The sequence below is a fragment of the Phacochoerus africanus genome, chromosome 9 (assembly GCF_016906955.1).
Source record: "Phacochoerus africanus isolate WHEZ1 chromosome 9, ROS_Pafr_v1, whole genome shotgun sequence".
Classification (NCBI taxonomy): domain Eukaryota; kingdom Metazoa; phylum Chordata; class Mammalia; order Artiodactyla; family Suidae; genus Phacochoerus; species Phacochoerus africanus.
The window spans coordinates 101,966,972-101,983,152 of NC_062552.1; the positions used below are offsets into that span (position 1 = coordinate 101,966,972).

General features: G+C 39.3%; 1 protein-coding gene across 5 annotated transcripts in view; it reads left to right on the plus strand.

Annotated features, from left to right (window-relative positions):
• The window catches only part of GPATCH2L (G-patch domain containing 2 like), a 52,393-nt gene extending 36,640 nt beyond the window's left edge, over positions 1-15,753 (plus strand). For 2 of the 5 annotated variants that reach the window (XM_047794543.1, XM_047794542.1), the window contains exons 9-10: positions 2,113-2,207; positions 9,952-15,753. In XM_047794543.1, coding sequence (XP_047650499.1) covers positions 2,113-2,207; positions 9,952-10,112 — 256 coding nt within the window. In that variant the 3' untranslated portion in view covers positions 10,113-15,753. Of the gene's footprint in view, positions 1-2,112; positions 2,208-4,421; positions 5,969-9,951 lie in introns of those variants that run through there. The other 3 variants (XM_047794544.1, XR_007136880.1, XR_007136879.1) reach the window with 3 other exon arrangements.
• The last annotated feature ends 428 nt before the right edge of the window (positions 15,754-16,181 follow it).

Genomic DNA, 16,181 nt, shown 5'->3' on the forward strand with positions numbered 1-16,181 from the left:
TGTTTGTAGAAAAGGTGGAAGCTCTATTCTGTACATTTCTCTGTTTTGAGGAAAAACAAAATTTGTAGCATCATTTTCTTTTCTGCCTGTTTCTTTGGCTTCAGAGGGAATTACTACCTCTGCATTCAGACCTGTTTACCTTTGACATTCTGTCATGTTTTTCTTATTATTAAATCAGCATGTTGATCTAGACTTATCCCCAGAACTCTGTAAGGTAGAAAAAATGGATTGTTTCCCCCGTTTTTCACGTTCATATTTATATTTCATTTTGGGGTTTCAGAATTTACTCATGGAGTACTTAACTCTTTTGCCACATAGGTGATGAACACTGTAAGGTGACTTGGGTGGAATTTTCCAAACCACAAGCTTTCTTTTGTAGATCTCTGCCTATTGAGTATTCTTGACAGTCTAAAAAATTCCTTACAACTTCAATATCTTTTCATTATTTATTAATTGAATTGACTCTTAAGTTTTTGCCATTCAGTGTGTGTGTGTGAGAGAGAGAGTGCATGAGTGCGAGAGTGAGAGCACATGCCCATATGCCTTTAAACTGGAAATTGCCAGATTGGGGACCTCTGAATTTGCCCTTTGAACAGTAGTCTTGTTGCCTTGCTAACTAGGCTTGCTTAGATTTGACTGAGCTTTCAGCTTTAGACTCTTAAGCCATGAGACTCGATTCCCCAGCTGGGCCTACCAATTAGAAGTTCCTCTGGTATGATTTTATTAGAGTCTTTTTTATCTGTTTTATACTCTGGGTTTGTTTTAAAAATTGTAAAATATAACATGAAATTTATCTTTTTAACCACCTATAAGTATACAATCGAGTAATTGGTTTTTAGAACTTTTATTCATATCAGTTTTAGTCAGTAGATACTGAGTAGGGATCAGCTATGCACCCTGGGCTAAAATTGGAAAATTATGTAAGAAGTATAAATATGGCCCCTGTTCCCAAGGAAATTAGCGTCATTAGGGAAACAAGATAACTTATACACCATTTAAATAATGATTCATGGTAAATAAGACCTTGAAGTTCAAGGACAGCTTTATGTAAATGTGAGACTCAGCTTGTTTCTTAATCAGAGGTAGGATCTGTCTAGGTTGAGAAGGAGGAAGTAGAAATAGCATACCAGATCTTTTAGTGTTAAATCCATCACCTTTCAGAGAATCTTTTACTTTTCTAGCTTTGAAGCTCTCTCTTGTTTCTAAGATAAGCTGAATGTTCAGATGAGGGAACATATTATTAGCATATAATTAATATTTTGAAAAGTCACAGAAATGAAACATTTATTTTGTGATACAGATTTATAGGGGAGTTCCCTGGTGGTCTAGTGGATAGGACTTGGTGCTTTCACCACTATGGCCCAGGTTCAGTCCCTAGTCTGGGAACTGGATCCCACATCAAGCTGCTGTATGCTGTGGTCAAAAAAAGAAAAAAAAAAAAAAAAAGGAGTTTCCATTGTGGTGCAGTGGTTAACAAATCCGACTAGGAATCATGAAGTTGTGGGTTCGATCCCTGGCCTCGCTCAGTGGGTTAAGGATCTGGCGTTGCCGTGAGCTGTGGTGTGGGTCGCAGATGCGTCTCGGATCGTGCATCGCTGTGGCGCTGGTGTAGGCCAGTGGCTATAGCTCCGATTTGACCCCTAGCCTGGAAACCTCCATATGCCACAGGAGTGGCTCAAGGAAAAAAAAAAAAAGTCCAGGTTTTTAATGATAGAATTTAAATTCCTATTAAAATTCTATGCAAATATCTGTATTATGCAGCATTAAACTTTTCACTGTATTACCCTTTGGGAGTAGGTATTTCATTAGTGAGTTTCGAACAATTGTGGTTATAGGTTTTATGAAAAATAATTGTACAAGAGTCAGCATGTAATGAAACATATTTATTGAAATTAATCTTTGCTATTCTGAATTCAGGTAAGAAGTTTAGAATGGGTATAGCATGAAAGAGTTATGATTAATTCTGAGTAATTTTGTACCAACACTCGAGGCAAATGCTGGTACCCATTTTGTTAGTGTATGTCTATAGTGTGTCACAGGTTTCATCTGGATCTATCTTACAATAAGAATTACAAAGTTAAAACAGTATTTTTTTCTTTCTCATACTTGCAGACAGGCAAACATACACCTGGGACCCCCGTGTTCACGTGACATCAAGAGGAAACGGAAACCTGTGGCCACAGCATCTCTGTCCAGCCCAAGTGCCGGTAATTATATACATAGTTATCCTTTATTGACCACCTGCTATGTGTCAGACACTAAATTTTTTTTTTTTTTTTTAATTTTCCCACTGTACAGCAAGGGGGTCAGGTTATCCTTACATGTATACATTACAATTACATTTTTCCCCCAGCCTTTCTTCTGTTGCAACATGAGTATCTAGACAAAGTTCTCAATGCTATTCAGCAGGATCTCCTTGTAAATCTATTCTAAGTTGTCAGACACTAAATTGTATGTTTTATATACTCTTTCATCTCACCTTTATGATAAGGTAGGTCATTTTATTTCCATTTTACATGGGAAAACTGAGAATGTGAGAATTACTTAATATAAGGTCACAGATATTTTCAGAATTCAAACCTAGTTCTCTCTGACCCTGAAGTCTGTGCATTTTCACCATCTCATGGCTTTCTTGAGTTTGAGTCCTTGTACTCCACTATCAACAGTCTTTAGTCGTCAGCACTTTTGCTCTAGCTCAGACAGGATATGGGGTCTGGTAATGGAAATCCTGGTAGGGTGGCAGTTTGGTCAGTAGTGAAGCAGCCGCATGGATTTACTTACTTTCATATTTGGTATACAGTACATTATCACTGTTTTAATGTGGAATAGAGTGTTTATGTTTTACCATTCATGAAATTTCTAATTAAAAAATAAGTTTTCAGGAGTTCCCGTCGTGGCGCAGTGGTTAACGAATCCGACTAGGAACCATGAGGTTGCGGGTTCGGTCCCTGCCCTTGCTCAGTGGGTTAACGATCCGGCGTTGCCGTGAGCTGTGGTGTAGGTTGCAGACGCGGCTCGGATCCCGCGTTGCTGTGGCTCTGGTGTAGGCCGGTGGCTACAGCTCTGATTCCACCCCTAGCCTGGGAACCTCCATGTGCCGTGGGATCGGTCCAAGAAATAGCAGCAACAACAACAACAACAAAAAGACAAAAAAATAAAATAAGTTTTCAAATTAAAACCCTTTAGTTTTCTGGGCAGAATTAGTTCATAGAAACCAAAATAGTGGTTATCTTCATTGGGTGGTGGTGACCGGAGGAGGACAGGAGGACGTGAGGAAGCCTTCCGGGATGCCGGAAATGCTTTCTGTCATGAACTAGGTGGGGATTACTGAGTATGTACACCTGTAGTGACTCTCTGAGCCGCGCATTTATGATTTACGTAGTCCATATGTATATATATTATCCTTAGATGAAAAAAGGGCGGTATTTGTATCACCCAGATAGTGGATATCTGTAGATATTTTTCTTTGGAGTTAAGATAGTTAAATGTAATTAGTAATCATAGAAATACTTCGAGTATTTGACTACATTTTTAGTGAATTATTCTGGTTAAAAAGAGCAGATCTGCTTGTAGGACGTATCAGAAATACCTGTGCTTATTTTCTTGATGATAGTTCACTCTGAAAGAATTGAGTGTATCATATTTTCCTCAGAAAATACTGCATATTATGTAGATCAGAGCAGTTGATAGCCACATAAAGAGTAGACTTCAGAGAGGTAGGAACTCTGATCTCTCTTTGAAACTGACCTGTTTGAGCTTCTGTTCGGAATGACTGCTTGATAGTATTTCATTAGTCTTAATCACAGGTCTGATGATGGTAGTAAGTTTGTTTTAGTGATTTCTACCTGGACATGCCCTGAGCTTAACATTTTGTGTGAATTATTTCATTTAATCTTTGCAGCAACTTTATAAGGTAGATGATCTTTTTAGTCCCAATTTATGCATGGGAAAATTGAGGCTTAGAGAGGTTAAATCACCCACTGAGGTTATATAGTTGATAAACTTTGCAGCCAGGATCAGACCAATTTCCCTGTGACTCTATAGCTGCCCTCTTAAACACTGCAGGTGTTTGGTCTTATATGTGACAAGATTGGTTCCAAACCATGACTCCACATCAAAACCCAGATTCTCATCCAGTCTGTGGTTATTGGAAGGATTAAGACACAATCTGCCCTCTTTTATCTTTTTGTCCCCCCGCCCCTAATATCTGGCTTCTGTTTCTAGCTTTTAATTGCTTAGAACTGTTGAGAAGAGTTTACAGTCCTTATTCCATATTCAAATCAGAAAATGTCCTGGGAGGTATTAAATAGGACTTGAGCATTAAACATTCCCCTCCTGAGCCCGACTCCTCCCCTCACTTGTTGACTAAGGCCTGCTTTACTGAACAGTTTTTTTTTTTTTTTTCCTATCCACAACCTGAGTGCCCCATGGAGGTGAAGTACATAGCCCGAGCCTGCGCCATCAGTCAGCAGAACAAATGGGCTTGCTCTACCTAACATCGGGCCATCTCGGATTCCACCTCTTTTATAGAAATGAGTGATGAAGAGAGGTGTGTTCCGCTTTGCCGCTGTATTAATACACATCAGGGGCCAGCTCCTGGCACTAAATCACGCTCCTGCATACATCTGTTATCGGACTCTTCACCAGTGTGATGAACAAGACTGCAGATAGAGGCTTCCTTGTGTCATTCTTTATAGGATTTTCCTAAAAGAATAAATAGCTCAGATCTCTGCCAACACTCTCCCCCTGTCACTGTGATGAATTCAGCTTCTTTCTTAAACATGCAGTCACAAATCTTTTCCCTTTCCCCCTCCCCCACTAGTGGAAAGTTTTGAGTTGAAACTGACTGGATTTAAAGATATTAATAAGGCTAGAAAGGTGAAGAGCAAAAAGGAATAACATGCCTTCCTGCCTTTTTATACTAATATTAATGAAGGCCAGGGAAAAGGACCTTTTCTTAGGGTCTTAGGTAGGTCCTTCTTGAAAGCATAGCACCTCTATTTTTCTCATATCCTTTCCTCTCCCTTTTACGGCTTGTAACATGGAGGTGTCTAGTGTACAGATCCATCCCTGGATCTTAGTAGCTGTAAACTTGCTTTTAAATTCGATACACAAGAACAAGGAATGCCCAGCAAGTGTCTGCCTCATGCTGAAATGAACCAGCTATATATGTTCTTTAAGAATGTGACTGGAAAAGATTTTTATCCAAAAATTGAGACTAAGTAGTTATAAGAAGCATAAGGAAGTCAGATGAAAACAAGACTTCATTTCTTTGAGATGATTTTCTTCAATAGAATAGCAGAACAGAGCTTTGGGTGTGGAATTCCCATTCCTTCAAAAAGTAAATACATGGCTTTAGATAATGGAGAATTGCGATGATAAGATATTAAGCACCCTGTGTTGGCTATGCCAAGAGCCTTTTTTGACCTCTTTCATCCTGGGAGAGGATATGTATCCTTAGAGCATCAGTCAGAAGGGTACCTAATGTTTAACCTTATAACTAGTTATCAGGCCAGTGATGCTAGAGATACATTCACAAAGGCAGGAATTTTTACCTGTTTTGCTCACTGCTGTACCCCTAGCATCTAAAAATAATAGTCCACACATAGAACAGTCTCACTAGATATTATATGAATAAGTGAATAGAATCTTAAAGTTGAAAAAGAGTTATTCTCAATATTATTCTAACCCTGTGATTGGATTCAGTAGTTTCATTTTAGGTTGGCTCTTGTCTTGGAGTCATAGGGCAGATTTTTAGTGCCTGCTGTGCCTTTTAATTAAGTTTAAATGTTTTAAAATCATTTTTTTTTTCAATAAATACTGAATGGCTACAAAAGAACATTTGTAGAAGATGTATAAGGAAGAAAGAAAAACAATACAAAATATCCATGTATCCACTGTCCACTTTAAGAAAAAGAACATCACCTTTAAATTTTTCCTCCCATTCTCCTGAGAGGTAACCATTATCCTGATATATATTTTTGGTTAATCATTTGTCACTTTTTTCAAATAGTTTTGACAGACATATATATCTCTAAGCAATATATTGTATAGTTCTGCATATCTTTGAAGCTTGTGTAATAAAATGTCATGTTAAGTTACACCCAGTTATGCTCTTGACATTCATTCATATCTTATCCTACCAAAATCCATTCATATTTTATGGCTAAATGTGATATTCTATTGTATATGTAGGGTGAATATACTACAGTTAACTTTTATTTTCCCACTGTACAGCAAGGGGATCAAGTTATCCTTACATGTATACATTACATTTTTTTCCCCCACCCTTTGTTCTGTTGCAACATGAGTATCTAGACATAGTTCTCAATGCTACTCAGCAGGACCTCCTTGTAAATCTATTCTAAGTTGTATCTGATGAGCCCAAGCTCCCAATCCCTCCCACTCCCTCCCTCTCCCATCAGGCAGCCGCAAGTCTGTTTTCCAAGTCCATGATTTTCATTTCTGTGGAGATGTTCATTTGTGCTGGATATTAGATTCCAGTTATAAGTGATATCATATGGTATTTGTCTTTGTCTTTCTGGCTCATTTCACTCAGTATGAGATTCTCTAGTTCCATCCATGTTGCTGCAAATGGCATTATGTCATTCTTTTTTATGGCTGAGTAGTATTCCATTGTGTATATATACCACATCTTCCGAATCCAATCATCTGTTAATGGACATTTGGGTTGTTTCCATGTCCTGGCTATTGTGAATAGTGCTGCAATGAACATGCAGGTGCATGTGTCTCTTTTAAGTAGAGTTTTGTCCGGATATATGCCCAAGAGTGGGATTGTGGGGTCATATGGAAGTTCTATGTATAGATTTCTAAGGTATCTCCAAACTGTTCTCCATAGTGGTTGTACCAGTTTACATTCCCACCAACACTGCAGGAGGGTTCCCTTTTCTCCACAACCCCTCCAACGTTTGTTATTTGTGGATTTATTAATGATGGCCATTCTGACTGGTGTGAGGTGGTTATCTCATGGTAGTTTTGATTTGCATTTCTCTTATGATCAGCGATGTTGAGCATTTTCTCCTGTGTTTGCTGGCCATCTGTGTATCTTCCTTGGAGAAATGTCTATTCATGTCTTTTGCCCATTTTTCCATTGATTGATTGGCTTTTTTGCTGTTGGGTTGTATAAGTTGCTTATGTATAAGTTAACCATTCTTGATGGACATCTTGTGCTTCTCATGCTATTGTGAAAAATACTGCACTACTCTCTCAAGGAATATATGCAAAAGTTTTTCTTGGCTATTTTATAGTCCTTAGGATGGCTTAAAAAAAAAAAAAAGCCAAAAAACCCAGGAACAACACATGTTGGGAAAGATGTGGAGAAATTGAAAACTCTGTGCATTGCTGATAAGAAGGTAAAATAGTGCAGCCACTGTGGAAAATGTTATGGTGGTTCCTCAAAAATTTAAACGTAAAATTACCATACGATCCAGCAGTTCTGCTTCTGGATATATACTCAAAAGAATTGAAAGCAAGGATTCAAACATATTTGCACACCCATGTTCACAGCAGCGTTATTCACGATAGCCAAAAAGAAACAACCCAGATGTTTATCTCTGGATGAATGGGTGAACAAAATGTGGGAAGTATATACATACAATAGATTATTATTTAGCCTGAAATTATGGCACATTACAACATGGATGAAGGCAACATGTTAAGTGAGATAAGCCAGACACAAAAAGATGAATACTGTATGATTCCACTTGTGAGAGATACCTAAAATAATGAAATACCTAGAAACAAAGTCGAATGGTAATTGCCAGGGGCTGGGTGAGGAAGAGAATGGGGAGTTACTGTTTAATAGCCATAGAGTTTCCACTTGGGATGATGAAAGTTCTGGATGGTGGTGATGGTTTTGCAACAACGTGTGAATGCTACTGAACAATACAGTTAAAATTATTAAAATGGTAAATTTTACGGTATGTATATTTTACCATAATAAAAATATGTAGCAAAAATGTTTTCCTAGGAGAGTTTTTTTTCACTGTTGTTGAAGATCATGTAGTAAATGGTAGATATAGTTTTATGAAATTTATTTTCACTTAAATAGAAATGAATGAATTTTTCCCCCCTTTTTTGTGAGAAAGTGGGAGAGATTTTGGTTGTGATGTCAGATGTATTTCTTGCTGCTCTGGTAGAGTTTCGGAATGTTTGAAAGCCACTGCCCTCTAGAACACTCTTGTATATGTACATAGAGTAATAACTTCTAAGGTTTTTTTTTTTCTGATAACTCACAGTAAGAAATTCATGTTTGAATACATATTGGGTGTACATGTAAATCTGAAACCCTTGGGTGCACTCTGATATTTTCTATTCCTTTTCATTAAGGGGAAAAAAAAGTATTGGTCCCACTACAGTAATGACCCATTACATTGATTTTGTGACCTTTTTTTTTTGTCTTTTCATCTTTTTGAGGGCCGCACCCGCAGCATATGGAGGTTCCCAGGCTAGGGGTCTAATCAGAGCTGTAGCTGCCAGCCTACACCACAGCCAGATCCAAGCCATGTCTGTGACCTACACCATAGTGCTCACGGCAATGCTGGATCCTTAAGCCACTGAGCGAGGCTAGGGATTGAACCTGCAACCTCATGGTTCCTAGTCAGATTCGTTTCCACTGTGCCACGAGGGGAACTCCTGACCCATAATTTGAAAATAACTTTTCTGGGTTATATTCCTTCCTGGGAATGGAATCATTGTGACAGAGTAAAGATAAAACTTTGCTAGATGTTGGTCTATTTTAGTATTTGTTTTCAACAGAGTGGGGTATGGTGGTTTGTACTCTTCTGCTCAGGGGGCATTTAGATATGTGAGGACAGTGTTTGGTTGTCACAATGACTGGGGAATGCTTTTGGCACTCAGTGGGTAGTGTCCAGAATGGTAAGTGCCCTAAAATAAACTAGGACAGCCCTGCACAAGAAATGATTATCCAGGGAGTTCCCGTCGTGGCGCAGTGGTTAACGAATCCAACTAGGAACCATGAGGTTGCGGGTTCGGTCCCTGCCCTTGCTCAGTGGGTTGACGATCCGGCGTTGCCATGAGCTGTGGTGTAGGTTGCAGACACGGCTCGGATCCAGCGTTGCTGTGGCTCTGGCGTAGGCTGGTGGCTACAGCTCTGATTCGACCCCTAGCCTGGGAACCTCCACATGCCACGGGAGCGGCCCAAGAAATAGCAAAAAAAGACAAAAAAAAAAAAGAAATGATTATCCTGTTCAGAATGTCTTAATGTCCTTGTCAAAAAATGTTGGGCTTGGTTGTATGATTCTTCTACATTTGCCTTACTGTTCAGTATTTATTGGACATATTGGAAGCATAGGAAGTCGTAGAAAGAGCTGGAGGGTTTGGAGTACAGTACATGAGTTTAAGTCTTGCTACGTAAGCAGCTCTGCTGTGTCCCTGAATAAATTATCCACTTTCTCTGTGTCTCAGTTTTCTCAATCAGGAAATGGAGATGACAGTATCTCCTTCTAAGAGCTTACATTAAGATTACAGGAGTTCCCTGATGGCTCAGCGGGTTAAGGATCCAACGTTGTCACTGCCACAGCACGGGTTCAGTCCCTGGTCCTGGAACTTCCACATGCCGAGAGTACAGCCAAAAAAAACATAAAAAGAAATATCATACATGTGCAGTGTTTCGATACTACAGTGCCTGACACATAAGTGTTTAATTATTACTACATTATGAATTTGTACTGCTGAATTTATTTACTGCTTGAGTTAAACTCATTTTCTGAGGTGGAGAAATATTTATCATACTTAAATATAGCCTTTATTTTTTGATGGGGAAAAAAAAAAAGAACCCTTATGTGGCCACTTGGTTTAAGAGGATATAAAATATAAGGACTAAGAAAATTTTGTGTTGACATGTCTCTCATTCTAATTTGTCTCCCCTTGATTTTTTTCCCCTCACTTTCATGGTAATGCTCTTATCAGTTCACATGGATGCAGTGGAGCCAACCACACCAGCGTCACAGGCCCCCAAATCTCCAAACTCTGAGTGGTTGGTCAGGACCTCTGCCGCAGAGAAAGCCACTGACTCAACTGCAGCTGCGTTTTTTAAAATGCCACAAGAAAAGAGCCCTGGATACAGCTAGACAGTAGTATTTCACCGTCTAAGAGATATTGTTGAAACAAGTATCAGACTTTGTATTCTGTTGTCTTGCATATCTTAATTGACATTCCTAGTCCTTTCAACCGCCAGGACTGACTCTTCTTCCAGCAAAGAAGTGGACTCTTTCTCTTAGAAAATCATGTTGTGGAATTTTTTTTTTTTAATCAAAGTATTGGGGCAACATTTTTTTTTTAAAAAAAGGTCATCCTGTGCTGTATTTGCTACATTGCTATTGCTGTCCCAACAGTTACCTACAGCTCTGTTTACAGAGCTATTGCTTTTTTGCAGATGTCTTTTTTCTTGAAAAACTAGTAACTGCTTTTGCATATTTGTGTAGAGCATTTAATACCATTTGAGGAAGTTCCAAATGTACAGCCAGTTCCAGGCAAATATAAACAGAATTAAGGCCTCTGTGTGGAATTGTTTGTAGGAGATAAGGCTTGCCTTTGAGCCTGGTCTTGATCCAAGCCAAGTGCCAACAGGATGAATCCACCAAGTTCTCAGTTTGGAGGCTCAGAAGAGACACCAGCAGCATGGGCCTTGGAAACTTATTCCATTTCTCTAGATGGCCTAATGGGATTGCCAGCAGCTGCATTATACTCTGCCTCATCTCCGAAGTTCGTGTTCCACCAAAAGAGGACCTATATATATATATATACATGTACAGACTGGTATAATGAAGAAGACGGTTTAGGTGTGCGGCAGATTTAAAATCGTCGGTGAATTATGTCTAATACTTCATGTCACGGTGTAAGCCTTTATGTACTAAATGAGACTTTTATGTTAGTCTTATAGGTCAATAACCTGTAGCAGAAATTCATACTCTATTATAATAATGGCTTCTTAGGGGCATACTTTGGGGAGGAAAGTGTCTTTTTGACATGCTTTTATACTTGGCGTGTTTATGAAGGCTCAGCTGCATGTAGAGTTATAAATACCGCCATGCCTGAAGTTGGATGCTACTTTGTCAAAATGAGGAATAAGTGACTGCCTGGAGCTGCTGGAGAAAAGCCACCCTTTCTAAAACAGTATTTTCAAGGATGGCTGTCATTCAGGGTCCTGGTTGACAGAAGGGCTCTTTTTTTGTACAAATTCAGTGCTTTTATTCTGAAATACACAGAAGCCGTTTTCCAATGCCCCCTGCTTGGTCATATTCTAGAGGAACTCCCAACTCCTGCACCTGGCCGTGTCCTGAGCGGAGCACAGCCTCCTTTCCCTGAAGTGCAGTTGTGCCTCTTTCTCACACAGAATGTGATGGTGCACTGCACTGTTGTGTTCCTTTAAAGAGTATTGTCCTCATCAGTGGTAGCTCCACAGTGTCCTTGTCAGTGGGGTGGGTTTGAACCTAGGGGGAAAGGGGACCTTGAAGCTAAGTTTACATAGCACTTTATGTAAGACTGAGAACATGGCGACTGTCCATAACGGAATAGGATGGAGATGACGCAGTGAGGAGCAGTGCTGAAGCCAGCCTGCATCCCTGGGAGCTGCCCAGGCCTTCATGTAGTAGCGAGTGCACGTCCTTCTGGGCTGCACCCATAGGGGTGTAGAAGACATGGCGTCTGATAAGCGCAAGGGCCATACTCGCTTGTTTTAGTGATAAAGGTAGATTTTTGTTGTCATTCGTGCATTCTTACTTTGTCCCTATAGTATTGTGAGGCACACATTTCTGTTGGATTCAAGGGAGAACTCCATAAACAATTTCTTCTTTGCACTAAGCTCCATGGCTCATGCAGAGATTGGTCCCGTGATCATGGCCTATTAAGTAAGACCTCTTGTAGTTCAGGTAGTGTCTTTTCTTCATGACATGTAGCCTAGTAGTTCTCCTTTCTACCTGTGGTTAAAAGTAATTTATATATACAATTTTATTTACGTTTTAAACATCGCTGCTGTGTAAAGGTAGATGACTGCTATCAGTTTATAGTCAAGAACAGTCACAGAGCTTAGTAACTTGCCCCAGGTCCCATAATGAAGCCAATACAAATCCTAGATGTTCTCTGCCCTGGGATAGAATCTTCTGTTTTTTTACTGATGGATCTGAGTCACTCGGAGACCCATACTTTTGAAACGGTATGCTATGATTACTTATTATCTTTCTTGGGTGAGCTTTCCTACATATTTTGAATATTTTCAGCAGGGAGCACCCCAGAATGCCATATCTACCTATAATAAGTAGGAAAGAAAATTAATTGCCTAAGAATAGCCATTAAGCACACAAATGCTTTTCTAATACAGGGTTGTAAATTGTGCTTATTTTAAACTGCTGCATGAGCATGCTTACAGAACTGACTACTACTACTTTTTTGTATGAGTCCATTCCAGAGGAATAACCTTAGAATAACATGTATTTTGAATCTTAAATTTTAAATTTCCTTTTTATATGGCAAAGTGTATAATGTCATAAATTAAGAAAAATTTATCTTTCAACAAAAGATATAATTTCAAATCAGGTTTTATAATTTGTTGAAAAAAAAAAAAACAAAACCTGATAGCTTGTCTTCGTTTGAGGATAGCCATTGAACACACATGTGTTTGATCTAGTGAAAAGTAATAACTGAAGCAGAGTTCCACAGTTCTTATTTCAGGGTTCTGATTTACCCAGCTGGCTATACAGTCTGCATATCTAAATCCTAATCTTGGGTATTTTCCACAGTGGGCAGTTAGCTTCTTACTAAGACATTAGCTTCTTACATGAGTATCATTTCTAAAAGATAGTTTGGCTTACAAGTTTAAGGGAATTTGAGATTATTTTTCAATGCAATATTTTAAAGGAACAGCTTCATTTGCATCAGTACTCTTGTGTTGCTTTTTGGCAGAACTGTTTAGAAGAAGAAATTAGTAGCTGTTCACATGTGCCAAATTTGGAGGAGCAGAGTGATCTTTACTGAGTGGTATGTTCTTGATAAACAGGCCTCATTTAGCTTTGAATTCTTTAGAAATCAAATGCAATTGGAAATTTCAGATGATATTGTTTTGACAGGCTATGGAAATAGGCCACAAACAAGGCCATTTTGGCAACAAAATGACCAAAAGCTGAAATAAAGCTTCTTAATCTGTGATCTTATGGTATCTGCTTTGCTAAGTAAAGCTCAACACCTAGGACAGGTAATTAAACTATTTCTGAATCCCAAATAGATGAATCTGATATATCTTTGCATTTTAGAATCTGAAATGCAATCTAGACCACAGCATAGCAAGTTCTGATGCTGCAAAATACAGGAGCAGAGTTATCACAGAAGTCATTTAGAGCTGAACAAGTCACAGAGTGTAGTGAGAAAGAAGCTACGCTGGCGCTGTCGTTGCTGATGTGATGAGTTCTCCATTTTGGCTCCAGGCAAAGGCTCCTGGTGATGCATGGCTCATTTCAAGTCTTTCCTTTATTTTGGCTTCACTACCATGGTTCTGAGCCACAAGCATTTTGTTTCCTGGGGAGGAGGCTGTGTAAAAATCTCAGCGTCAGAAGCTGTATTCACCCTTCTGTGTTTGTTGAACCTTAGCTGGGATGAGAACAGAGTGGCTTTCTCTAGCAGCTATAGATACAGTTGGTGGCATGATACAGGCTGTATCATGGTTCATGGGGTGGTGGGAGGGGTGGTAGAAGCAGTTTGCTCTTCCTTTCAGCTTCCTTTGTTAATGTTTGAGCTGCCTGTTTTACTTGTCAGTATTTCCTTTTCTCCTGTTCTGGTCATAACAGTTAGTGGAGTTACTGATAGTGACCAGCAATCAGGTTGGGTTTCTACCCCATTAGAAAGCTGGTACAGAGAGAAAAGGCGAGGAATTTGGTGTGTTCTGCTATTAGCGCTAAATGCAAGTGGCCCGGAGATGCTCTCACCTACGTAAAAATCATGAAGCAGATGAATATCAAATGTCTGGAAATAGCAATATCAGAAATAAGGAAGTTGAGTGGCCTTGCTGGAGAGTGAAAATTACTAGGTTTTTAACAAGCCCGCCAAAACAAACTCATGGTTAGAAGAAATTGTCCTGCCATTACACTGCACTAGAGAAAACTGCCAAATGTGGGGAAAAAAAGTTTTTCAAGCACAGTATTGAAAAATGGGCGAGTTCCTGATGCTGTTCACCAAGAAAAGCAGTTTTGGAAAGGTCCAGAGTGGGAAGGCAAGAGGAAGAGAAGGAGAGATGCAGGGGTGCGAGGGCCCCGAGACCGACAGCAACACATTCTCTCCCTCACTGGATCTGCTGACTCAGAAACTCAGAGTGAGGCCCAGCAGTCTTACAAGCACTCCAGGGGACTCTGAGAACTACAGGCGTTAAATGTTTTAACATACTGGTATCCCCCTAAGCTCTGAGGTGCTCTTATGCTTTCCTCCATAAGTATAGAGATGTTTTGTGTATGGTTCTTTGCAGAAACTGTTGTTATTGCTCATACGTTTTCCCTCAAGCTCCTGAAAGACCTCCTGGAGACATTGAGAAAAGATGATCGAGAGAAAAATGCCATCAAGACCATTTTTAGATGAATGGAAACAACCTTTTAAAAGTGGATTAAAATATAACAATGGGTTTTTAGTCTGTGAGCGATCAGTCATTTTTTGCAACTGACAGGAAAACATTTGTGTAAGACACTGCCATCCATGGTTTTATGATCCTTGTTCATCACATCTTAGTTTCATGGGAAATGTCATGTATTTTCCAGCATCATAATGATGAAGCCTTTAAAGTGTGGCTCACAAAAATGAAAAAAAAAAAAAATTGGAAGAAAAAACCACTCTGAGTACATAGCTATTGTGTAATAAATACCTGTTGAGTTATTGGTAATCTTTTGCTGGGAATTAATATCAGTACTTCACAGCATGTAAAAGTCAATTTACAGTGATCCCTCTTAATCACACCCTATTGTCTTTGTTTTACATTTCAGCTAGTGATTCTGCAGGGGTTGGGGTAATAACAGCAAGTTTTATTTTTTTGTTGTCTTATGGATTCAGTGTTTCAGAAGATAGTATTCTAATCTTAAAGTTTTGAAATGAAACTATGGCATCTTTTCTTTTGAGTTTATCTGTATGAATTTGACTGGGGCTTACTTTATTACTAAAGCCTACAAACCAAAATTCTCTTTGTAGGAATATGTGTGGCTACAGAGGAGTTCTCTAGTGTCATTTCCTCAGATGTTCATGTTTTGTGCTTAGATTTTTGTTTATAAAGGTGACTGAGTGATGACACATTGAAAGGAAAGTCTAATGTTACAGGTCCCTTTGAAACAGGAGGCGTGGCTTGCCATGCAAGGCCACAGGACAAATACGGGTCAGGAGGCAGAAGATGGGAGCAAGCGATAGGGTTAGGTGAAAGCCTTGATTGGGTTTTCTCCAAAAAGGCAAAAGCAGGGCAGGGAGGACAGTTTAGGAATGGCTAGTGAATAACTCCAGGGCCTTAGAGCTACACTGTGGGCTTGAGTTGCCTGGGATGATTGCTTCCTGGGGTGTGCAAGCCAGTTGAAGGAGGTATGGCTCCATCAGACCTGGTTAGTTTGCTCATCAAAAGCATGCTGTGGGCTGATTCCTTTGTTGTCTCAAAGAACTGGCCAGCCCTGGGAAGGACAATCTCCCCAGCCAGGAAGGTTTTTTAAGATGTCAAAACGTAATATTAGAAAATAAAAAAAACATGATTAATGCACATTTATAGGCTGTTTAGCTCTTCTATTTCTGTAATCTTCTAAAACACCATATAATTTTTCTTTTCCGTATTAAAAAAAAAAAAAAAGTTCAAAGTACCTCTGGCTAAGAAGGTCAGTGTTACTAGCGATTATCAAGGTGTGGGAGTATAAAAACTTTACTGTGTAAGTTATGAAAATTAATGTTTTCTTTCCCTAGAAGTGAATTCTGACTTTTGCAGACCCCCCATTCAAATGTTTTTAATTGAAAAAGGGAAGAAGATAATAGGGAACTTACAGACAGCCTTGGTAACTTGTCTCATGTATAGATTCTTGCTCCTCCCAGTGGGCCATGTATTTCTCCAAGAGACATCTGCCACCCCAAAATCATGGTGACAATTTGAATTGCTCTAAATATTTATCTCACTTAACCTCCCACCTGTCGTCAGCAGC